At 37.4% G+C, this 26,348-nt stretch overlaps 1 protein-coding gene across 1 annotated transcript in view; it reads left to right on the top strand.

Annotated features, from left to right (window-relative positions):
• Positions 1-235: 235 nt before the first annotated feature.
• Positions 236-26,348, top strand: part of GLDC (glycine decarboxylase) — a 42,706-nt gene continuing 16,593 nt past the window's right edge. The window contains exons 1-12 of the mRNA XM_081945067.1: positions 236-553; positions 1,026-1,104; positions 13,780-13,915; positions 17,969-18,133; positions 18,751-18,828; positions 19,065-19,212; positions 20,206-20,402; positions 23,422-23,518; positions 23,753-23,858; positions 24,636-24,775; positions 25,206-25,286; positions 25,857-25,954. Of these exons, the coding sequence (XP_081801193.1) occupies positions 251-553; positions 1,026-1,104; positions 13,780-13,915; positions 17,969-18,133; positions 18,751-18,828; positions 19,065-19,212; positions 20,206-20,402; positions 23,422-23,518; positions 23,753-23,858; positions 24,636-24,775; positions 25,206-25,286; positions 25,857-25,954 (1,628 nt within the window). The 5' untranslated portion in view covers positions 236-250. The remainder of the gene's footprint in view (positions 554-1,025; positions 1,105-13,779; positions 13,916-17,968; positions 18,134-18,750; positions 18,829-19,064; positions 19,213-20,205; positions 20,403-23,421; positions 23,519-23,752; positions 23,859-24,635; positions 24,776-25,205; positions 25,287-25,856; positions 25,955-26,348) is intronic.

The following is a 26,348-nucleotide window of genomic DNA, read 5'->3' as shown; positions in this document are numbered from 1 at the left end:
GTCCTGTCCTGTCCAATCCAGCCTTGGGAGGAGCGCGCATTGGCTGGCGAGGGGGCAGCCTCTCGGCAGGTGGCTTCGGCGGGGAGATCAGAAGCAGGGCGGGGCCAAAAGGCCCTCCCTTCGGCTGACGATCGGCTCGGGGGCTATAATAGGGTCGGGGGGCCTGGGAGGAAAGAGTTGCCGGCTGCCGTCTTCGAGGCGCAAACTAACTTTGCCCGGGCAAATTGGGGGCCGTCAGCTTCTAGGCATCATGCAGTCTTGCGTCCAGTGGTGGGGGAGGTTGGTGGGTCGGGGGGGCAATCTGCACGGGTACCATGGCAGCGCTTGGGGAGGCAAGAAGCCGCCAGGCCGATGGGGACGCAGGGAGCAGTTGAGACTGGCTTGTGTGAGAAGAAGCAGTAGCAACCCCGGAGCGAGAGCCGCCACCGCCGTCGCCACCGCCTCTTCCAGGCACATCGAGAAACTCCTGGGCAGCCACGATGACTTTTCCGAGCGACACATCGGTCCAGGGGACAAAGAGAAGCAAGAGATGCTGCAGACCGTCGGTCTGTCGGTGAGGAAGCTCCACCTGAGCTTGCTTGCTTTCTTTCTTTCTTTCTTTCTTTCTTTCTTTCTTTCTTTCTTTCTTTCTTTCTTTCTTTCTTTCTTTCTTTCTGCTTGCTTGCTTGCTTGCTTGCTTGCTTTCTCCCTCTTCCTTCCTTCCCTCCCCCATAGTTTCTTTAACATTCCCCTTTTAGCAGCACCCGATTTGCTTTGTCTTTGTATCCCTCTCCCTCCGACTCACATCACCGTATCCATAAATCATTTTCTACCATGTCACATCAACTGATCTCCATTGGAAAGGATGGAGGAAGAATGTGAATTGAATTTCACAAAATCTCTTTTTGTTAGTGAGAAGTTTAATGAACATTTCTTAAACCTCTTTTATGGTGCTTCCCTTTAGCCTCTTTGACTATGAATCTTACAAGAAGTAGAGGTCTAAATTTGATTCTTATGATGCTATGATATATCCCTTGTATTTTTAGACGATTGATGAGTTGATCAATAGAACAATTCCTGCTAATATCCGCTTGCAACGACCTCTGAAGATGGATGACCATATATGTAAGTTGTCCTTTTCGCACAATTGTTATTATGGTTATGTGCCATCAAATTGGTGTTGACTCTTAGCAACCATATGGGTGCTGTAAAAACCCAAATTAAAATCTCCTCCCCTCCCCTTTGCGTGTAATCTACAGTAATTAATCACTAAAGTTTGGAGGAAAATTACATTTTCTCATCTATACTAGATGCAGTTTTATGTTCATAGCAAGATCTGATTATGATTTCAGATCTTCCAATATAAATATACATAGGCGCTATGTTAGTCTTCAGCGTTTTTATAATTATATCTAAATACAGTATCATGGAAATATTTATTGCTTCTAAGCTATTGTTACAGAAACTTTTATTTAGGAAAGCAGAGGAAGAGGCTTTTCAAAGTAAAATATGAGAGCTTTAAAACAGATTTAAAAGAAACTACCAAAGAAATATAATGTAGCCATATGTGGATTAAGAATTGCGGAAGTATATTTCTGAAATGTATTAATCTTCTTTGTACAGTATTGTTATTTGAATCACTTCTGGGCTCTAGGTAAATGTTCATTGTTATATGCATTCAAGATTGCCAGGTAGAAGGATAATATTTTTATTTTATGTTGTTTAAATCGCTGCACAAAAGACACCTCTGTGTTTCGATTTGAATACCTTAATCCAAATTATATGTTCTGGTGTATCTATTTCTGGTGTTATTGCAAATGTGATATGCTAGCAACATTTAACCACAAAAGCTAGCTATATCCTATCCAATTAATACTTGGAAAAGACCATAGCCAGGAAATCACAAAACTGTAATTTAATCTGGGAAATGAGAAAAAGGATGTTGCAAACTCTTTCTATACAGTTACAAACCCCTTTTAGAAAGTTAGAGAGAAAACTATGTTTTACTAGAGCCACTAAACGTTAAATTGAGTTTGAGGGAATCTTTACCTTTTGGCTGTCCACAAACAATTCCAAAAATATCATTTAAATTATATTTCAGAACATCTGCCTTCACTAAGTACAGAACACTTTCTCAAAACAATTAGAATACTTTTGATTGAAACGGAATTCATTTATACATAAAGTAATTTCTATGGGTGGAAGAAGAGAAAAAGCTGGAAAGCAATATTAACTCTTATTTGTAAAGAGACCCCCTATGCATAATGTGAAAATGTTCTCTTAACAAGGATTCCTTCCTGGCACTTATGGCATAGGCTGATAAATTGAAGTTGTAGACTATAAATACAATTGTAGTGTGGCTTTTAGATACTACTGTATTTCATGCAGCATAACTTGCTGGGTGTTTATTTTTGCTAATATTTTGGTATGTACTCTATAAAGGATTTTCAGCCTCTTGTTCTACTTTTGATGTGGCTCATCAGCAATTTGAGGATAAACTTTAGGCCCTGCGGCTTTTGTCAAGTTCCTGGCTAGTTCAATCTGGTTCCTTTTGATGACATCACAGAACAGAAGCTGCAGCCAGAATGAAAGAGCCAGAGAGGTGATACAATCAAAAGGGAAACACAAAGGAAAGAATCCATGTGTGATGAAAAATTACTGTATTTCCTAGTTTATTTGCATCTTTATGCCAATGTAGCTTTTAATTTTTTTTAATAAGCTACCTTTTTAAAAAAAAATTCACTGAATAATCAGTAATCTCTGTCTGAAAGAATATTTGGAATCTTCAAAATCAGGAAAATCAGAATGTTAATATTTAAAGGAATATAGCTAAATAATTTTCAAGAGAAACATAATTTAATTAACTCAGATAAAATACCTGCAATGTTATGTTTTCCATATCAAGGTTGCAGAAATCCAAACATTTACAAGATGGTAGCAAAGAGATACAAATAATAAAATAAAAATAAACTTAAAATTTTGTTGCCATTTCAGCAGTTAGTGATCAAACGGATCTATGCTGATCAGATACAGTAGCATAGGAATAACATGTCTCAGCCAAACTATAAAATATTGAGGCTATTTAGATACATCTTCCTAGCATAAAATATAGCCATTTCTATCAAATGGGGGGATGCATGTCTAGTAAGCGATGGAGCAAGTAGAAATTCACAGATTTTGTTACTTTAAAAAAAATAATGTAAAGAAATAGTATAGCTTGCTTTGCTTCTGCTACTAGCTAACTAAAGAAATCAAGGAGGAATATAATGGTTTGTGATAAGTAATGTATGGCTTAATATAACTTGGGTGTGGCCAATAAAAAGATGAGATATATTTTATATATTTGTAATAATTCTAAACCATCTTTAAAGCCACATTTCTTTCAGTTTCTTTCAATCTAAGCTAGATTTCCATAATATTAGCCAACAATCTTTGATCTCCTGAGAAACCATTGGTATCTGCTAAGTTAACCTTGTTAAGTTGTTGACATCTAAACTATTTTGCAAAACATTCTATATAACCATAATTCATTTAAATTTTAGATATTATCACTTTGTAGTAATTTTACATGTTGTTGCATTTAATATAAATTTAATGTTTACATTATAATGTAATGTAGGCTGAATCCTGGATCTCACTTATAAATGTTTGGTTGTTTCATAACTGCATTTTACCTTTGTCTTAAGCCTTATTTTGTTTATCATCTACTAAATTAGATTAGTGAATAAATATATCCAGAGAACACTCTGCTTGCACTGGTCTGTTGGTAAAGTAAATTGAAAAAATTTAGAAACATTCTAGTATATTGATGGACTTATGTTCCATTATGTCTGTAAAACCAAGAGCTGTGCATTCAGCTGTGCATTAACTTCTGATGAATGCTTCTGTGTCTTCAGCAAAGCTTGTCAGCAGTTTCCAGTTTTCCTTGAAAGTTGTATAGGAACCCTGCTTACTAAGTAATTGGGCTCAACTGTGGTCATATTGCTTGTTTTCATGGATGCCGAATGGTGGGTTACATGTCTATAATACTTTATTCATCTGAGCTGCATGGTAGAACCCAGAATGAGAAATTATAATTTAATTAATTACAGGGAATTCTTGGTTACCAACAACAGTTGGAGCCAGAACTTTATTGTTAAGCAATTGATAGTAAAGCATAATGACCATGCTACTTAGTGACCTCAAGTTATGGCAATCCCTGTTGCTGTCATTAAGTGAGGACAATGTGGTTGGAAAGAGACCGGCTAAGCCAGTGGGAGGAGTCAAGCGGGAATTAGCCTGGAACCTCTACGTTGGCATAAGATGGCATAATCTGACGTACACACGCGCGCGCATGTTGTTGAAGCTATTAAATCTAGCCTCGGTGCAAACTGCTACTCTGAGAAGATTCCCAGGTTTGAGCAATAAAATGGCTAATTCAAGTTTTCATGTGTGGCTCTGGTTGTTCATGCCTGACACAGGCTATTAAATGAGGACTTCACATGACTGTGACTTCCAACATCCTGCTAACTTCCCCATTTACTTTATTTATGGGAAGCCAGCAAGGTGTGCCAGAAATCACAATCACATCATGTAAGGGATTGTGATAGTAGAGGACTCATTGTAAGTACCCCTTGTTCAACACAGTTGGAAATTCAATGGTCCCTAAACGGATGGATGTAAGCCAAGGACTACTGTACAATATATATTTTTTCTATGAATTGTTATGAAATATCTCCAACGTGTATGAGACATGTGGTTAAAAAAATTGTCAACATTTAACAATTTTATTCTTTTAAAGAAAAGTTATTATCTGCTAATGCTTGGTTATTATATTTAGAAACCAACTGGCAACGGTAATGTGTTTTTAAAACTATATAGACTCGGGATATATAGACATTTCTCCAGGTAAAAGTAACATCTTAATTCTGAAGATGCCTAAAAGTTAACATTAGCCTGAATGTGTAGAACAGGTAGTCCTCAACTTACAACCATTCAAGTAATGACCGCTCAAAGCTACAACAGCACTGGAAAAGTGAATCATGACTCTTTTTCACACTTACAACCATTGCAGCATACTCAGGTCACGTGATCAAAATTTGGACAACTGTCTCATATTGATGATGGTTGCAATGTCCCGGTGCCATGTGATCCTATTTGGTGAACTTCTGATAAGCAAAGTCAATTGGGAAACCAGATTCCCTTAACTGTGTTACTAAATTACTGCAGTGATTCATTTAACAACTATGGCAAGAAAAATAGGGCCAATTTCATTTAATAGCTATCTTGCTTAGAAACAGGAGTTTTGGGCTCAGTTGTGATTGTAAGTTGAGGACTACCTGTATTCCCTTTTCTCTCTCTCTCTCATTTTCAATTCTGATAGAGCAGTGCCAAAGATCAATGAGCAAAGTTAACTCATGTTATGCAATTCCTTCAGCTCATAATAATCAAGGTCAAAACAGGTGTTTATTAATCCAAATGAATTCTTAGCTGAAGTTGCTGAATAAATACTTAACTATTTCCAGAATAGTCGGTTTACTATATAGTACATTTTGTCTTCACTGCAGGAAGAAATGGGCTGAGTCAGGTGGCTAATTGCCAAGTATTTCATAATAAGTGTTTACACTCCTTTGGATTCAGTACGTTGTTTACAGCTTTCTCTAAGTGGAGGCATAAAGGCCAATGTCTGTTCTATGATATGATAAATAACACCAACAAAGATATCTTAAAACTTCACTTGAAGTTCCTATTAAATCTATCCAAAATATTATCTGGAACTGGTTTTGTTAAATCAATATTATACTGCTGCAAGCCAGATTCACTGAAACTTTTTCTTTTGAAGCAAAACATTAAAATAAAGTAAACCAAAAAGAATTATAACTCTTGAATGGGCAAGATAGTGCAGTCCAGGAGTTTTGGTTCATAAATTACAAATCCTATGCTATCGATTGTATTGTCCAAAGTGCCCTAAAATTGGGAGGTTTGGTGTTATGAGCAGAGTATTCACATAATCCATTTAGCAGATCCTGTCTTGTCATCTATTTCTATCCAATAGTCTTTTAGCATTGGCTGAGATATCACCAGCATTTCTTAAGATATTTTTCTTAGGTGTTGATACCTAAGTTGCTTTGCAAGTTCTTAGATTTATTTAATAATTAAAGAGTTCTAAAGGATGCACATTCCAGACTATAAATGCAAAGCACTCATTTCTTGTTAAAATGTTTTAAGTTGTGAAAATCTTTTCAGTTTCAGTTTTTCTTCTGTTTATTTTTCTTCTGTTCAAGATGTACCCTTCCTGTTTCTCCATCTGAAATTTATAGTTTTAGAAGGTGAACTCTATCTCAATATGTCACAAGGAGAACTTTTGCCCTCTATGTCTCAGCATTATTTTGTTCCCAACTTGTTATTTATTGCCTTATTATTTGGTAAGGCTTAATATAAATGGAGTGGACCAACCAGTATTTTAACCTCTAATGATTGCTTGTGTATGTGTGAGAGAGAACACACATGTACCTTTCAGCATCTTGATTCATTGAGACCCTGCAGGTTTTTTGGCAAGATTTTTCAAAACTGGTTTGCCATTGTACATTTCTTATTGCTGACATAGAGAAATTTACCCAGTCACCTAGCTGCTTTTGTGCTTAAGGCAAGACTAGAATGCAGAGCCTCCTGGTATATAACCTAGTGCCTTTTACTGCTGCATTGAAATGACTTTTAGAAGTAAATGATCTTGGATCGAATTAATAGCACTAAACATTACCTACACCAGTTTCCTTCACGTAATATATAATGAAGCTAATGTTCAGGTTATCCATTAGGGATCATTAGACATTTGTTACTTCATTCATTTATTTCTAACTTTCAGAGTTCATTCATTTCAACTGGGTCAGTTGGTCAGCAGTATGAAATTCGCATTCTGTATGTAATCGGAGGTGGTCTCATTAGAGATTCTTTGGTATCTTGAAGGAGATAGTTGGGAGTTTTTCTAGGCAATTCCCTAATGAAGCAGTGGAATCTAAATTGTGTTATAGAAATTGTACATCTTTGATAATACATTTTCAAGGATGGAGGACACTTTAGCATCCAAAATATATAAACCAGAATTTTCCAGTATTCCAAATCATGAGGAGGGGACATAATTGCAAGGAGGATTATATGGTCTGCTATTTTATATGTCTTTCAGCATAGAGGTTTAATATGATGAATATAAATAAGTTACTATATTGACACATTTACAAAACAGTACATCCATCTTGTGGATTATGTTACTGAACATGTAGTACATCCAGATACCTCTGGGTCAGACTGATGAGAATTATGTATTGCAAAATGGTTGAGAGAGACCACATTTAGAAAAGTGCTGGTATATTAATGGACTCATGTTTCTTTATGTCTATTACACCAAGAGTTGTAGATTCAGAACATTCACTTCTGTTGAATGCTTATGCAAGGTTAGCAAAGCTAATCAGCAGATTCCAGCTTTCTTTTCAGATTGCATGGCAACCGTGCCTAATGCTTGATTGGGCTGGACTGTCGTCCATATTACTTGCTTTCATGGATTGAATGGAAGTTTTCATGTCTATAATACTTTATTCATCCAAACGGCATTCTAGGATCCAAAAGGAGAAATTCTACAGGCAGTCCTTGACCTACGACCATTCATTAAGCAACTGTTTAAAATTACAAGAGTGTTGAACGAATGGTAGTTACAACCAGTCCTTAAGAGTTCTGGCTGTCCCAGAACCTCACCAGTTATATGATTGCAGCATGGGCACTTAGCAATTGTTTCACACTTATGACCAGTTGCAGCATCCCGTGATCGCATAATTGCCATTTGCAACCTTCCCTTTCACAGACTGTCAATAGGAATGCTGGCAGGGAAGATAGCAAATTGCTGGGGTGAGTCTCCTCCACCACACATCTTCCCTAAGCCCCTCTACACCTGCACTGCATTAGTCACTTCTGCATCCCTACTCAACTTCCCAGCCCCTCACTGCATCTTTTGCTCACTCTCTGAATCCCTCACCAACTTACATTTGCACCCTCACTTACCCTCCCTACCTGAACCATGCCCCTTGCATATCCTCACATATCATTCATGACCCATGTCATGCCTCTCAAACACCTTCCCCAACCACTACCATGCACCCCATCGGTCTCTTCTTCACCTAGCAGCAGCCACTTATCTGGCTGTCTGCCTGGAACTTGCAACTTCCTTCCACTTTCTTTACTGACTTTGATTCTGGGAAGCCAGCAGGAAGTTGCCTTGCCTAATGATTGAGGGATTTGGTTACAAATGGCAATTGGCACTGCAGGGGATTGCCATCATTAAGTGAAGCAGTCACACTTTACAAATGCATCATTTAGCGACAGAACTTCTTATCCCAATTACCATTGAAAGTCAAGGAACACTTGTAACCCAGTGTTAATTTAGTCTTTTCCATGAAGTTATTAGAAATATTTCCAATATGTATGGGGGATATGGTAAAAATAATTTTTGTTAATATTTAACAATTCTACCATTGTAAAAAAAAGTAATTATTGGCTGCTGACCCATGGATATAATATACAGAAAATGAATGGTAATTATAATGTGTTTTAAAACTACTTAAGCTCTTATGAGAAATGGAGGGCATCTTTCCAGGGAAAAGTAACACCTTGTTTCTGGAGGTGCTTGAAAGTTAACATTGGACTGAATGTGCAGTATTCATTTTTTTCTAATTCCAATAAGCAGTGCCAAAAGATCAATGAACTTTGATCTTGAACACTAAGATTATTGCCTATTATCATGTTATGCAATTCCTTCTACTGGGAAAAATAAGCAAGGTCAGGACAGGCATGTATTTAGCAAAAGGAATTGCCAGCTGAAGTTCCTGAATGATTAGCTAACTATTTCCAGTAAAGTGGACTTGCTGTAGTATGTTTTGTGGTATCTGCTTCCCTAGAAAATTAGGAGGAGGCTGAGTCAGGTGGCTTATTGCCAAAGCCTTCTTAAAAGTGTTTACTGCCTTCTTGGATTTCAAGTTCACAGTTCATTGAGTACACTGTTTACAGATTCCTTCAAATTGATGCATAATCAAAGGCCAATATCTGTTCTATGATATGATAAATATTGCCTACAAAGGGATTTCAAATATTTTGTACTTTAGCCTAGGCTATCTTTTTTGTGGCAAATATGTATCAGCTATCAGATTTATAGTAGCCATAGGATACAAAGTATGTGTGTGTGTGTGTCTGTGCATATGTGTGTATGTGTGTATGTATGTGTGTGTGTGCGTTTTGTTGTATTCGGGTCTTTTCCCGTATAAGATTGAGATTGTCTTGGCAATGTTTCGGCGAGGTCTCACTCGCCATCCTCAGACTGGTGTTTTTGGCTTAAAGCGTGGCTTATAGAAAGACGGCATCTCCTACCACAGTTTAAGCCAAAAACACCAGCCTGATGATGGCGAGTGAGACCTCGCCGAAACGTTGCCAAGACAATCTCAATCTTACACAGGAATATAATTTATATATGTGTGTGTGTGTGTGTGTGTGTGTGTGTGTGTATGTATATATCTTAAAACATTGTTTAATAATCATTTGCAGTTCGAGTGCAACCCAAAGACTATCTGGAACTACATCAGTGTTATACTGCTGTGCCTCAGGATTCAATGAACCTTTTTATTTTGAAACAAAAAAATAAAATATAATAACACACACAGACCTCCCCAAAAAAGAGAATGTTAACTTTTGGGTATAAGAAAGTATGCTCCATTTTCAACCACAAATGACAAGTTGTCTGCTATTGGTTGAGCTGACTAAAGCTGATGAGTCTTAAAGCACAAAACTCTGGAAGCATAAAATTATATTAACTTAGCTCAAAAGTGGAAGGAACTGATTAGTTGTGTAATCGTTATCTTAAGATATAAATCATTAGGCAACAGCTGTGTTGTAACACTGGTACGGAATTAATGTACTATTAGTGTGAGTCCAGTAGTGCGAAAAGGTACAGCAGAGTCCAAAAGGACTACCACAAGAAAACACTTAGGATAAAGATTCCAAATGCACGCATATCAAAATACTTATAAATCATCTTCCAGAATAGATTTAATGATGCATTGGTGGTTTACTAGTTTGTTCAATATATTGAACTAAATTATTTGCATAGTTCCCATTATGCAGCCTATTTCGCATCTCCGTGCAGCTATTCTTGTCTTTGAAAATATGTATTTGTGAAATCTGGCCTCCATCATAATTTCAAATCAATTTTCTGTCACTTTTTTTTTAGGCAGTTATCTGCCACATCTGTCACAAAACAGATACAGTCTTTGAACTATAGATTTCTTCTTGTACTTTAATCTTTGAAATTTGTGTTGGTGGCAAGCTATTCAATGATAAGCTAGATAGAAATTCAAGAAAAATAAATCCTGTCATATTTGGTAAAATGACCACCTGGGTTATTTACTGCCTGTATAAGGAGGATCTCACTTCCAAGAATTTAAAGTCTTTAGTGTTTCCATTAATTAATTTTTTTCTCCCCTCGGCTACCTGTTCCTTCCAAATCCCCCATCATAGGTTGATAGGATTCCCTTTGAACTACAAAGGAAGGGTCTGTCTTTAAATTAGGATTTCCCATTTCCTCAGTGTTATATTAACATATTTATTTCCATCATTGACAGGTACAAGTTTCCTATGCAAAATTTGTGCCATTTGGGCAACATAAGCACTCCTATCTACCTCTAAACATGTGTATTGGAATAGTCGGGGTACCCACAGGGCATAATGGAAAATATAAAGATGGCAGCAGATGGCATTTTGACAGGGCAATCAGAATCCTGGTAGTTTTTCATATTCATCGCACAAGTGTGCCCACGCATTTGAAAACAGGAGGAACTTTGATCATAACATCACAGCCACCATCTTAACTTTCTTTGCCACACTCTGCAGATTTCCTGGCAGATAATAATTTTAAGGGTTAAAATAAAGACCATTACTAGCCATGATTCATAACAAGATTCATATCTCATAAGATCTTCTCATTTGTACTGCTTATATAAATTTAAGTATTGTGGCATGATTTTTTTTTCTAAATTCTGCTCATATTTGTATAGGTCAGTTCCTTTAATTCCCCTAACAATATGCAGGCATAAGCAGGCATTAGGAGCCCAGGGATACTGCTGCTGTGGTCAGTGACCTGGTTCAAAGAGAAAAAGAATGATGTCTTAGAAAGGCTCATAGGGGAAAATGGCAACCAGCTTACATAGAAATACAAATCATCACAGCAAATCACTTAGATTGCTCAAGATGGTCCGTTCCAAAGATGATAATTTTGAAGTCATTAGTCACAAATCCCCAAAAAATTCCAAGAATGGAGACAAAAGAATAAATAGTTTAAATCAATGGTCAAATAGTTTATAAATGACCAGTCATTCATATAAAAAAAAGATGTAGCAAGAAAGCCATGGATAGTGTTGCAAAGTCTGTTTGAACATGAATGTTTAAACAGCAAGCCGTGCCTGTTCTGCGAGTAATTTAAATGAGAGTCAAGAAGAAACAGGAAAGGCATGAGAGTTTGAATTCTTTGAATGGTATATGATCTAACCCTAACCCTTTGGAAAAGACCAGAGATGGATCTGACATTAAAATATATCAAAAGCTGATCAAGAGCAGGAATGGGAGAATATCAATAGGGGGGTTTTGTGCCAGAATCAACCCCTATCCCCTTTCATCCCAGAATGTTGGCTCCAGGAAAGGATTCACTCTCTTAACTGCAACTCCTCTGTGATGCATTTGCATTTTGAAACCACAGTAAAAATAGTCCAAATACTGGGCTATTTTGGAAAAGACAAAGCAATGATAGCCAAACTAATAGCAAATCAACTGGAAAGTTCCCAATAATCAATAAAGATAGTTAGGCCCATCTATATATTGGCATGGTGACCAGATCAGACAATGCATAGCTACTATTGTGCAGAAGAAACTAACTGCTGCTACAATAAAAAGTTATATGGAATATTTTAAAGCCAAATTGCTAGAAACCCCCTTAAAATGTGCTGGATCTGCAGATTTACACCACCAACATATGTGTTCTATATATATTGTATAACTATGTATTCATTTTTTTCCCTCAAACCTGTTTTACCATTGCAATCTGATGAAATTTGCCAAGTTGTTATTGAGATATTCTAACAATTAGAATCCTGAGAACTATAGTTTCACTTCAGCTATTATTTATTAACAGTTGTAAATTAACATTTCCTGTAATTCTTTCAGAAGCAGTATTATCCAAAATATCCTCCTTTATTTCTGTACAACAGTTTTATTATCCAAGAAACAGGATTTTTTATCATTTACTATAAAGATAGAAAAAGGATTTGGTATTGATGTTCGCATTCCTTTGTAAAATATACACTGATTAACTTGCAAGAACTTCCAGAATATGCATTTGGGATATTAATTCTGCAGTAGTATCCTGTCATCATAAGGTTTTTTAAATTTTCATTTGTTTAAAGATAACTTGCAGCTGTTCATGAATTCAACCATGTGTTGAGGGATTTCTTCTGTGCATTCAGTTTAGATCTGTATAATTTTATATTCCTTTCACTTTAAGCAGCATAAGGATATTATTGGAATTATGGTAAAGCCTAATTCCAATTTGATTAGGGCAGAATCCATGGGAATTCAAGGGCAGAATCCATGGGAAATCTAACCTTCCCAGCAAAATAAATGGAATTGTCCTCAAGCTGATGGCAGCACATTGCATTTTAATGCATATAACTTTTTCTGTGTAGTATAACAAAAGTTGACCTGCGGACTCCACTCATTGGTTCAGCATTATGCTGTTGTAATGTGATTGAATCGCTTTTAGTTCACGAGATGTCCAAATCCACACAAAGAAAGACTTCATGATAGAATCCATAGTGAATGGGGCTATGTATTAACGTTAGCTATGGATGAGTATAAATTTTATTTATTGATTTATTATGTGTAAATCCTACCTTTGATTCAGAAGCTTGAGACCGCGTGTATAGCATCCTAGAATTGGACTTTCCTTGAGTTTCATCCATTCCTTAATGACTGCGTCACATGAAATCAAGGAAATAAAATCAATTTACCAATTAGGAAAATTAAATCAATAAAACATTTTTCTACAAATCACACTTTTTGTAAATGCGGGGGACGTGCTGAAAGACTTGTTAAGTTTTTGACATAACAAGCTATGTTATTGGTGGCAGTTAAATTCTAGTTCAACCAGCACAGTTTACAAGGTGACTTTGTACTCTCACCCTAATGCGCCACCCAGGATTCCTCTGAGGGAAACTAGGAGGAAAGGGCGCTTACACAGTATCGTAATTTATGTCAAATAGACATAAAAAAGCAGTGTGAAATGAAAGAACTTGCTTAAACATCTCAAGTGAGATAAAATAGTTGGTTTCCTTTTTATTGGTGCAAGGAAATTACGTGATTTATGTGAGAATGCAGATAAAATAAATATAGCTCCTTTAAAAATGTAATAAAATATTTTAAGTATATTTTTGACCTCAAAAAGCTCTTGAAAACCATGTTGTTACACTACTACTCATAAAGAATACATGTAACTGAAACGTTCTGTGTAATAATTGTCAATAATCAGCCATTTCTATAAATTTCAAAATGACAAACAGGCAAAATAAGCAGACAGTTGCAAATTAAGTAACAGGGAGTCAGCTCATGTTGCTGACCATTATAATGTATATTCTCATGAAAATAGGTTAATACTAGGTTGCATTAGGTGCAAAAAGCTTGATATGGTTAACCTTTATTGAAATCTTCACACAATATTTTCTTCACATTTCTTTCTAGGTGAAAATGAAATTCTTGAAACTTTATACAGTATTGCCAGCAAGAATAAAATCTGGAGATCTTATATTGGCATGGGTTATTACAACTGTTCAGTCCCTCCAGCCATTGCAAGGAATTTGTTGGAGAATGCTGGATGGTAATGTACCATTTTTATAATTAGACAGACACACTGCATTTTCCATGTCAACATGCTGGAGAACGTTTGAACACCAAAGTTCTAATTTACAATGGTTCAATAAAAAACTACCTTTATGTTTGCTATTTTCCTAGCTATAATGTAAAATCAGAAGTTACACGTAATCCTTTTAATGCATTGATTCATTTATATAAAAAATATATACATTGTATAAGAATCTTGCTATCACCTCCCAAAGTATTTCTGTGTGAATGGCAGTGTTGGAAGTGCCCATAGCACATAAAGATCTTTTACTATCTATACACATATCTATACTCTGATATGTGCAGAGTATAAAAATTACAAATACTGAGATATGAAAATGCTTGTTGTACCTCTTTCTCTGGAGTCTTGTGTGAGGGCTATACATCACTAAGACTGCAATGAAATGTAGAGTTCAGACAGTGCTTGTCTTACAACAGTTTATTTAGTAACCATTCGAATTTACAATGGCACTGAAAAAAGTGATTTATGACCATTTTTCACACTTATAACCATTGCAGCATCCCAATGGTCATGTGATCAAAATTCAGATGCTTGCCAACCAGAGTTGGGTTGCGGCGGGAGGCTCCACCCACCCACCCGGACACTTCTGTGCATGCACACGGGAATGCGCCTAACAGGTAGTAAAAAAATTGGCAACCCACCACTGTTGCCAACTGACCCATATTAATGGCACTTGCAGTGTCCTGGGATTGTGTGATTAGCCTTTTGCACCTTCTGACAAACAAAGACAATGGGGAAGCCAGATTCACTTAACAACTGTGTTACTAACTTAACAACTGCAGCGATTCACTTAGCAACCATGGCAAGCAATGTTGTAAAATAGGGCAAAACTCATTTAATAACTGTCTCACTTAGCAACATACATTTTGGGCTCAATTGTAGTTGTAACTCAAGGACTACCTGTGCATTCCCAAACCAGAAGGGTGATCTGCCTGTGCCCTACCTGTAATCTGCCTGGGAAGAAAGCCTGTTGTGATATGTTCCGTAATTCTTTCCAGCCCCCCAAAAAGCAGCCATCATAGATATTGAGGAAGCTCACCCCACCTCTTGTCTCCCTCTCTCCTTCTTGAAAACAAGGCGCCATTTCCCTGGTGGATTCAAGGGATGGTTTTGCCTCTCGACCACATTTTTTTTTCTTGCCGCAAAACAAAAGCAGCAAGGCCTGTAAGGAAGGGGGGCTGTTGGGCAGACTGGAATGTCAGTGTTTGCATGCTCCAATTAGTCAGCTGTCAGGAACCGTGGCAATATTGAGCTTCTTGGGAGAAGGTGCAAATGTGATTCTGAGAGTTTGGTATATAAAAACATTGACAGTGTGGAAGTTCCTGTACACTGCTATTAAGTGACAAAGGTGCCTCTGTGCCCAGTTCAGGAGCTCATGGACAATTTCAGAAAAACAAAGGTACAACTCTTCCACACAATCCTCCTCCTTTTTGCCCAGCATAATAGGGAGAGAGAGGAACTGTCAGCCAGTTAGAGATTTTTATCAGCTTTTGATGAATGATTCCTTTATTTCAATTGTACAGATCTGATTGTAAAGGTCATGGTGTTAAGAAAACTAAGCTTATTTTGCTTTGAGAAAATATACAGAAGAGTTACATCAGATTTGTAGGCACATTCTGTTCTCCATTATTAGCTTTATTCTAGTAATTGTTTCTCAAATTGGGATTACTTCAAATATTAGGATCTACAAAGCATTTTTAATTTTCATTAGGATTGGCCCTGAGGTCAGATGCCTGTACAATTTTCGAAACAAGTTAATTCAGCTTTTTTTTTTTTTACTAAAGGTGTTTGTTGGCACAACATAGGTCAGTGATGGCAAACCTTTTTTCCCTCAGGTGGCCAAAAGGGCGAGCATGCACCCTATCACCTCCCCCCAGAGGCCCTTAGAGCCTGAAAACATCCTCCCAGAGCCTCCACACGAGCCTTGTACTCGCCTGGCATTGCGTGGAGACTCCTGGGAAGGTAAGGGCAGTGTGGACGCGCCAGCTGAATATCGACTGGCAAGCACGCGCCAGCACGCTGGAGTGAGCTAGGGCAACAGCTTGTGTGCCATAGGTTCACCATCATGGACATAGGTTATATATTCATAGTAAAAAGCAAGAAGTTACAACAGTTGGCACCCTAAATCACAAAATTGGCTCACCAGTCTCTCTGCCAGCTTGAATGCATACAAGAGAATGAGTCTGACCTATTTCTTACAAGGTACTCCCATTTTAAGACAATCGTCTCATTTTAAATCTTTGCCTTTTACCTGTACTGGAGGCCCAGTTAACACAAGCAGTATACTTCTGGAGCTTGTCCTGTTTTGGTTGTTGATCAATGAAATTCACATAAAACTCAGCAAGGCAAAAGAATTATACTTAGAAGAAAGATAACAGAGAATAAAGGACAGCCATTGGCTGTTCATGGTGTTGTTTTTCTTAATGAGAATAGATTTCCTCTCATAATACCACATTGTTACAGCTGTGTTGATAAAAAAATGAAAGGTTATATGTGTTCTTTAAGTTATTCCGAGCTGTTGTTTTTATTTATATATAGTGAAAAGCACAGGAAAAGCCTATTCTGCAAACAAAAATAGCTTGGCTCAATAACCTACAATCAATTGTTAATGGCATAATGTTATGGGGCTGTGTTAGACTGAGCAACCTAGTTGTGCCTGGGTTTCTGAATGACTTCAGACTGTGTTGCCCTAGAAACTGAGTTAATTTAGTAAGTGATGTGACATGAACATAAATGAATGGGCAGAGAATTAAAAATATGCTTGGCTTCTTGAGGGACTCCAGTCTCAGTCTAGACTTAACCCTAAAACCCCAGTTTATCCTCAGTCTTTATTGCTTGTGCAGTATTTATTTTTCATGTGCTATATTTAATTTACTTACACTGCACAATTTTTTATCAGTTCTGCAATAAACAATAGTGATCTGTGCAGTAATATTCATGGGAAATTTGTTAAGACATATTTTCACATATTTAAATTGAGATGTCATTAGGAGAGTTAACTTTTACTCTCAGATCTTGGATAGTTAGTTTAAGTTCTTCTTAACAAGGCAGTGAAGAGATTCAGGTTCCAAGGGGAACATGTGAGTTGATCCATATACTTCCTATGCCGAATACCTTAAATCAGCAGTGTCCATCCCTGGTCTTTCACAGCTAATGTACTATCTCATGTGGTTTACAGTGTTCCTAACAGATACAGTACTACATACAACCGTATTGCTTATTGTATTTTATGCACAGTGCTTCTCTATAATGCTTTCCATTTTTTTAATGTAATATGTTTTAATATGAAATCACTATAACCTCAATGACAATAAAGATTCTGAATTAGTACTCCAGTAGTACCCAAATATAGCCAATGCCATCTGTGTTTTGTGTGTATATGTGCTTTCAAGGGAAATAAAAAATAAAAAGACTTGAATAAATAAATAAATCAGGATCTTTTACTACTCTCCTACTATTGTAGTAAGGGATAGTAAATCAATCAATAGTAATTTAAGCTATAATATATTGGGTTTTTATATGCAAAATTAATATCTTTAATTTTATGTATCTTTCTTCCTTGGGGCCTTTATCCTCACAATAACAATCCTGTGTTCTTGGGCTAATAGAGAATACTTGGCCCTTAAATTCAGAGGGTGTCTTCTGTTCAACAACATAATTATTAGAATTAAGCTTCATGTGTAACTTTTGTTGGCACTTCTTTGACATATTTGTAACAACCAGTTTTGCCAAGTGATGTTAACTTTGCTGAACATTCACTTTGCTTGTCAGAAAATGCAAAGTGGGATCATATGACTTTGTAACTTTCTGACAAGCAAAGTCAACAGGAACATTAGATTCACTTAACAACTAAGTTACTAACTGGGTAACTGCAGTCCATCACTTAACAACAGTGGCAAGAAAAGATGTAATATGGGGCAAAACCCACTCACAGGATTATCTGTATGGTTCTGTAGTATTCTTTGAGCGGGGAAAAGCTTAATGGGGAAAATGTGTTGCTTTTAATAGGGTGACTCAGTATACCCCTTATCAGCCAGAAGTCTCCCAGGGCAGGCTGGAGAGCTTGTTGAACTACCAGACGATGGTGTGTGATCTCACCAGGATGGATGTGGCTAATGCCTCCTTGCTGGATGAAGGAACAGCAGCAGCAGAAGCCATGCAGTTGTGTCACAGGTAACAACCTCAGATCATAAGACTGCTTTTGGAGGATGTAAAGTTCCTCAGAACTTTAGTGTTGGGGGGCAAGACTGTCCACAAGTCACAATGTTGTCAAAACACAAAGGTCAAGATGCACATAAAAACAGCCCCAGCATCATGGCTAGCATCTTGAGTTTTTCCTCACAACCTGCAGACACCCTCAAATATTTAATTACATGGAAGAGACTGAAAACATCCCATAGGCCTATATTCTAAATCAGGTGTGTCCATCCTTGTCCACTTTAAGATCTGTGGACTTCAACTCCCATGAATTCCCCATGCTGGGAAACCCCCATTACATTTATGTAATCCACTCAGAATTCATAACAAAATCATGACTTACTTCATAGTCATTTCCCTTTTGTGGACTTTGGTAGATTGTGGACTTGTTATCTTTTCCAGGAATAGGTTCCTAGGTTTTCCAGGAATAGGTTCCTAGGAATAGAAACTTGAATTTTAGATCAGGAGATGTCAAAGCCAATTAAAAACAATATTTTTGACTGTATAATAACAAGCAGTGGAAACTTACCAGTTTAGAGTGAACTTTTTACGACCCATTCTGAAGTAATTTTATTGCTTTCTCCTTCCAACAGGCATAATAAGCGAAATAAGTTTTATGTCGACATCAGATGCCATCCTCAGACGATAGCTGTGGTGCAGACCAGAGCAAAGTAAAGATTGATTTACATCTTTAAAAAAAAATTTAAATGAGCAATCTGCTTGAAATTCTTTTGTAATGTAGTCTGCCTTAATAAAATTGACTATTGCTTTACTTGAAACAATTTCTATCAAGCTGACCTTTAACTCTGCATTTAATATTCTTGCTTAAGTTTCTTTTTTTCTTTTTTTAAATCATATTCACTCCTGGGAAATGACTTTGTCTTAGTATGTCATTATTGCTTTCCAGGTACACTGGCATAAATGTAGAGTTGAAGCTCCCTCATGAGATGGATTTCAGCGGTAAAGATGTCAGCGGTGTCTTGTTCCAGTATCCAGACACTGAGGGGAAGATAGAAGACTTTACAGGCTTGGTTGATCAAGCCCATCAGAACGGGGTAATTGAAGCAATAAGAATATTTCCAACTTCCATGTTTATGTCTGGTAGTGTACATGTCCCTTAGGTCAATGTCAGCTTTTCCAATCTAGTAAGTTATTGGATTCATAGTATTTCTGTACCCCCACAAAACGCCCAATCTCCATTTAATCACAATAGAAGCAGGGGTGAGTTGCTGCCGGCATTACTGCCAGTTCGGCGCGCAAAAAATGTGTGTGTGCGCACCTAAAAAGGTCTGTGTATGTGCACAACGTTAGAAAAGGAAAAAAAAACATCTTTGCAAAGAAGATTGTTCTGCGCATGGGTGCCGCCGCCAATAGAATCAGTTCGGGGGTGTGGCAGGCCGAGTTACTACCTATTTGGCTGAACCAGTCTGAACCGGTAGGAACCCACCTTTGAATAGAGGTAACTTATCTGTGTAGGTATTCCTCACTTAACAACAACCTTGTGTAGAAATCATTTGAAGTTACGACGGTGCTGGAAAAATAACATTATGGATTTATGCAGTCATGTGATCGTCATTACAATCAAATACACATTGTTCTGGGAACAATGGTTATCCCATGGTTATCTACATCAGCAGTTCCCCAACCTTTCTGGCTTTGCGGACTGGCGATGCGGGAGAGAGAGCTGCACGCAGGTGCGCCTGCTCACCCGTCACTTCCATGGCTCGGTTCCAGTGAGCTGTGGTCCAGGGGTTGAGGGCCCCTTATCTACATGGCCTTTTGGGAAGCCTCAACCCCTGATAGGAGCGCCTCACTTCGAAGGTGGCTAGTAGACTATTACAAGATCTCACCTCCATTCCATCGCTGCATTGGTTTTTATCCATTTTCATCTTAATTTTTTTTTTTTGCTTTTACTGTCGAATGTTTAATCCTATAATTGTTTTATTCTCTTATTTATAATATTGTAAGCTGCCTAAAGTCACTCAATAGACTTATTACACAAAATGTAATAAATAAACAAACAAACATATTGGCTTCTCTTGTACCAGAGTCTGGCCTGCTGTGCCACCGATCTCCTTGCCCTCTGCATCTTGCGGCCTCCAGGGGAGTTTGGAGTTGATGTTGCTCTAGGCAATTCCCAGAGGTTTGGGGTGCCTCTTGGGTATGGAGGACCACATGCTGCCTTTTTTGCAGTCAAAGAGAATCTGGTGCGAATGATGCCCGGAAGGATGGTGGGAGTTACAAGGTAGGGTCACTTTCTGTTGAAAATCTGAATCCATGTATAATCCATGATGGGATTATACATGGACTGTGAAAAGTTCTAACCTTCTTATGTATTTTCCTCTTTCCAGAGAGCATGGAGTAGTTGTTGTTTTTTCTTTATATCTTTGGCTGATTTTAGATCATACAGGTAGTCCTCGATTTACAATGGTTCATTTAGTGACCCTTCAAACGGTACTGAAAAAAAAGTGATTTATGACCATTTTTCACGCTTACAATCATTGCGGCATCCTCATGGTCACATGATCTAAACTCAAATGCTTGGCAACGGACCCATATTTATGACGGTTGCATTGTCCTGGGCTCATGTGATCACCTTTTGTGACCTTTATGAGGAGTAAAGTCAATGGGGAAGCCAGATTCGCTTTATGACCACGTTACTAACTTCATAACTGCCTTGATTCACTTAAAAATGGTGGCAAGCAAGGTCGTAAAATAGGACAAAACTCACTAAACAACTGTCTCGCTTAGCAACAGGAATTTGGGCTCAATTGTGGTCGCAAGTCGAGGACTTCCAATTGTGGTCATAAATCGAGGACTTCTTTTAATTCTAGAAGATTAATTCCCCTATAATTACTCTTCTAGAACTAAATCCATGCTACTGAAATACATGCTTACTATCAAGTTTACTTCCATCCATACCCACCCCTCACACAAATTTATACTCAAATATACTTACCTGCATACTGAAAATGTCAGGGAATTGCACAGCAGCTGTCCAGATGAAGTTGGAGACACTGACACAAACTTGTAGTCAGATAGATAGATAGATAGATGATAGATGATAGATAGATAGATAGATAGATAGATAGATAGATAGATAGATAGATAGATAGATGATAGATAGATAGATGATAGATAGATAGATGATAGATAGATAGATAGATAGATAGATAGATAGATAGATAGATAGATAGATAGATAGATAGATAGATGATAGATAGATAGATAGATAGATAGATAGATAGATAGATAGAGACAGACAGACAGACAGACAAAGATAGATAGATAGATAGAGAGAGAGAGAGAGAGAGAGAGAGAGAGAGAGAGAGAGAGAGAGAGAGAGAGAGAGAGAGAGGCAGGCAGGCAGGCAGGCAGGCAGGCAGGCAGGCAGGCAGGCAGGCAGACAACAATAGCTATAGATATATAGTTAGATAGATAAATAGATATATAGACATTTAACATTCAGATTTACAGCAGTCTTTGTCATCATCCAGAAAGGAGAAGAAAAACACAAGATAGTCAGGAAAACAGGAACATCATGAGGTAAATTAAACAGAATACAGGACACATACAAAAAAAAAGGGAGGGAGAAAAAGGGAAACACCCCCTTAATACTTACGGCAACCAATCACAGCGTAGATTGCCTCACACATGAGTCAGTGCTCTCTAACTAATCCACTCCAACTGTGTGTTTTGGCCTACTGTACACTTTACTGTTCCTAAAGCGACTAAATTCAATATCCTAACGGAAAATGAACCTGTCCTGAACGAATAATGGAAGAGGTGCCCTTAAAAAAATAATATTGCTGTATATCCAGCACAAAGAATTCAAGGGCCTATAATAAAATAGTCTCAGGAGTCTCTTTGGTTTGAGGTTAAAAATAAAAACATCATGTGTGTCCCCCACCCGCATAATTAATGCAGATATAGGAAAACACTTGGAGAGAAAAAATAGTGAGCAGGAGCCCAGAAATCTCCAGTTCAGGGTTCCTTTGCACACAGAAAGTCTTTGGTGTCTTCTCAAGGTTCCTCATTCATTTATCTGCATGTGTCTCTTCCTGCACACTGATAATTCCTTTCTTTTCAACATGTGGGTTGATGAAAAAGAACAATTGTAGAGGGCATCACTGTCCTCTCCCGCCTTGTTAGTTTCCCAAGTGTGTCCAGTTAGCAAATGTGTAACACTTGGGTTAGACAGATCTAACGCAAGGCTCTTGTGTTCTTAATGGGAGCTCTATATTCATAGTATTGTAAATTTCCAGAACTCTAGGTAAGGTCAGAATGTATTTATCATGTCCTTTTCTAAAGGATTGTTTAATAGTAGATCCTCTGTCTCCAGCATGTTGCCTCAAGGCATATCTCTCTCCCTCTCTCTCTCTCTCTCTCTCTCTCTCTCTCTCTCTCTCTCTCTCTCTCCATCTCTCTCTCTCTCTCTCTCTCTCTCTCTCTCTCTCTCTCCATCTCTCTCTCTCTCTCTCTCTCTCTCTCTCCCTCCCTCCCTCCCTCCCTCTCTCTCTCTCTCTCTCTCTCTCTGTGTGTGTGTGTGTGTGTAAATGTTCATTGGTTTACCATGCAGTCTGACTTTCCTAATTTTAACTTTCTTTAAGCTCCCTTCAATTAAAAACCTGAATGAGATACTAAATTGATAGAAAGCAAAGCTTTTGAACTCCAACTAAATTCTAAAGCGATTAATACAATGGACTCTAGTCCCAGGTTGTTTTAGCCTTTTGATATAGGTGATATTTTTGTGACTGGCAACTGATGTTTGTCCATGGCATGTTCTCAAAAATGTGAAAAAGAACAGAAAAAGGGCTACTAGAATTGGGATGCAGGAATTCTGAACACCATTTGATGGTAGCAACAAGTCATGATTTTCTGTGTTTCTTCGCTGCCATCTAGCGGCAATTCTATGTAAATCTATGTATCCTGGATCTGGTACTTGTACTAAAAGAAGTTAGGAATTCTTAGTTTGAATTGAGGATTACATTGTCCATGATGGCATAGCTGAGTAGCCTCTTTGCAGTGCCTTGTTTCATAAATATGCAATTTGTCAAACCGTAGTATTGCATCAGGTGATAACAAAAGGAAACTGCCTTGATTCAGGAATAATTTAGAGAGTGTCGTATTCCAAAGTATTCATTTTACTATATGTTTTATTTTACCATAAATATTAATAATCATTTTTTGTTAACAAAATCAAATAGCCTTTGTCTGTTTAAATCGAAAAAAGTCATATATTTTTCCTTTGTGCATGTTTCAAGAGATGCTAATGGAAAAGAAGTATACCGACTTGCGCTGCAAACCAGAGAACAGCACATCAGGAGAGATAAAGCTACTAGCAATATCTGTACGGCGCAGGTGGGTTTTTCTTCACTCCTTGATTCCACATCTGAATTAGAATCAAGCTTACGTAGTATATATTTGAGGTGGTGATCCTTTGAGAGTTGTATGCAATGAAATTTAATTTTAATGTATGTGATTAGTGTACATTTAAAGTGACAATAAAGTTATCCCAAGTCTACATGATGTAGTATCTCAGTTGCCTCATGTCTATACACATAACTTTATTTAATCCCAATTCCTGCTTCTTAGGCCCTTCTGGCTAACATGGCTGCCATGTTTGGAGTTTATCATGGTGCAAATGGATTAAAGCACATTGCCAAGAGAGTCCACAATGCTACTCTAATCTTGGCAGAAGGTGAGTGACCCTTCAAACATAGCAATACCCTATCCAAAAGGAGCAACTTTAATGTTAGGGGATTTGAATAAACTCCCAAGACTACACTGTAAATAGCAATACCAATGGCACTTAGAATTATATACCACTCTGAAGTGCTTAAAACACTCCCTGAGCAATTTACAATGTCAGCGTATTGGCCCCAACAATCTGGGTCCTCGTTTCACCGACCTCAGAAGGGTGGAAGGCTGACTCAACCTCGAGTTGATCCGGATAGCCTGCAATACTGCATTCTAACCACTGTGCCACCACAGTTTCTTTTCTTGACATTGTAAAGTGTAATGATTTCTAAAATAGATTTGTAAAACAACTTAGAATAATTTGATTCAAGTGTAGTAATATGAAGAGACAGTCACCAATAGTGCCAGCATAGTTGCCAATAGCAGCCACATTTATTTGTTTATATACCACCTTTTATAATCTTTATAAATAACTCAAGGCCGTGAACATGCCAAATATTCCTTCCTCCTCTTTATTTCTCCACAACAACAACCCCGTGAGGTGAGTTATGCTGAGAGAGAGAGAGAGAGAGAGAGGGAGGGAGGGAGGGAGGGAGGGAGGGAGAGAGAGAGAGAGAGAGAGAGAGAGAGAGAGAGAGAGAGAGAGACTGGCCCATCATCACCCAGCTGGCTTTAATGCATAAGGCAGGACTAGGACTCAGCTGCAAATGATAACAAACAAAAGACATATTGACAACTGTGCATAACACCTAAATGGGTTTGTGTTTGTTTATGTTAGGTCTCAAGAGAGCAGGTCATCAACTCCAACATGACGTATATTTTGATACCTTGAAAATCCAGTGCGGGTGTAGCATCGAAGAAGTCTTGCAAAGGGCAGCCCAGAGGCAGATAAACTTTCGGATTTACCCTGATGGCACAGTAAGTGACAGCTTAAGGATACTCAGAAGTGGTTCTAATGGGTTTATCCATTATCACTTTCTCTTTACAGAGAATAAAAATTAAAAAAAATTCTAAGAAACTCTCAGGTCTTTAGTGCTCTCTGAGGATGGTGGTTTTCTTGTAGACATTTCATTACCATACTAGGTATGTGCTCTAAGAAACTCAGTCGTTGTTTCATAAGGAAGCTCAGTAAACAGCCATTGAACATTTTTATATTGTTGATGTTCATAGTAATTATTAGAACACTATGCATGGTGAATAGGGGGTATTAATAAATGTCATTCAGATTATGTCATTCAGATTATATATTCTGATATTCTTTCAGTGTAGCTCATTGATAGAACATATTGAAACACTTGCATTGATGAACTTAGAAGTTGTGTCCTTTCTTTCTTTCAACTGTCAATAGCTTGGAGTTTCTCTTGATGAAACTGTAAATGAAAAAGACCTAGATGATCTACTGTGGATTTTTGGTTGTGAATCTTCAGCTGTAAGTAGATGACTGATTAGAAAACTAAATAACGTACCAACATAGAGCATAACTCAGTCCATAAGGTCAATAGTAATGCTTGAATTCTCATCCATTCACCAATATCACAGAAGGTACTGGGAAAATATTTTAAACTTTCAGCAGTGTGAAGGGAAGTTCAATAAAGCAACTTGCATCATTCACAAATTTTAACACTATCCATAACTTCACAATTTTGAGCCTTCACAATCTCTGAGAGATTTTACCCTTTTGAAATCAAAAAGTTATAAATAATATCCTCAAATATCTCATTGTGTGCAACTGTTTCCAGTTGCACTTCAGACTAAAATAACAATTTTAGAAGGTATACTTGCAGATTGAAACTTAATTTCTTTTGAAAGTAAATAATCCTGTTTCTGAACTGAGCATATTTTACTTCATAATAGATTATACAAAGATAAATGCAACCCCAGCCAAACCACTGAAGGGACAGTTCCCCCCCCCCAAAAAAAATAGTTACTATCCAAGAATGAAATCCAAATTAATGCTGAGAGGAGAAAAGAGATTGACTGCTTCTTTTATGTTTGAAAGGAATTAGTTGCAGAGAATATGGATGAAGAAACAAAAGGCATTTTTGCTACTCAGTTTAAGAGAACATCAACATTCCTAACACACCAAGTATTTAACAGGTTTGTAAAACTTTTTGGAATTTTTTTGGTCTCTTGTTGGTTGATAAAGTAATACAAGGATGAAAATGAGGTATGTGATATTCCAGAAAAGCAATGCTGGCAAGTTAAAATATTAAGCTACTAAGTTTGCATTTTAGGAATCTTGTTTGTACTAACTTTACAGTTTTTGAAGGGAAATTGTCTAATTTGACCAATTAATAACAAACAACACACAACTAAAGCAAAATGCTTTATGATTGTACTATGGGATGCCTTTTATCTGTATGTTAATTTAAATACAAAAGTTTCATCAACATGTATTGATAGTCAGCCTGGAAAAATGAGCAAATATTGACTATTACTAAGAGGAAGAATTTATTATTGATCTAACAGATGACTTGGGGGCATAAACAGT

This window comes from Natrix helvetica (assembly GCF_964273705.1).
Source record: "Natrix helvetica genome assembly, chromosome: 2".
Taxonomy (NCBI): Eukaryota; Metazoa; Chordata; class Lepidosauria; order Squamata; family Natricidae; genus Natrix; species Natrix helvetica.
Note: the sequence above shows the minus strand (reverse complement) of the source record. Positions and strands in the feature narration are given on the sequence as shown.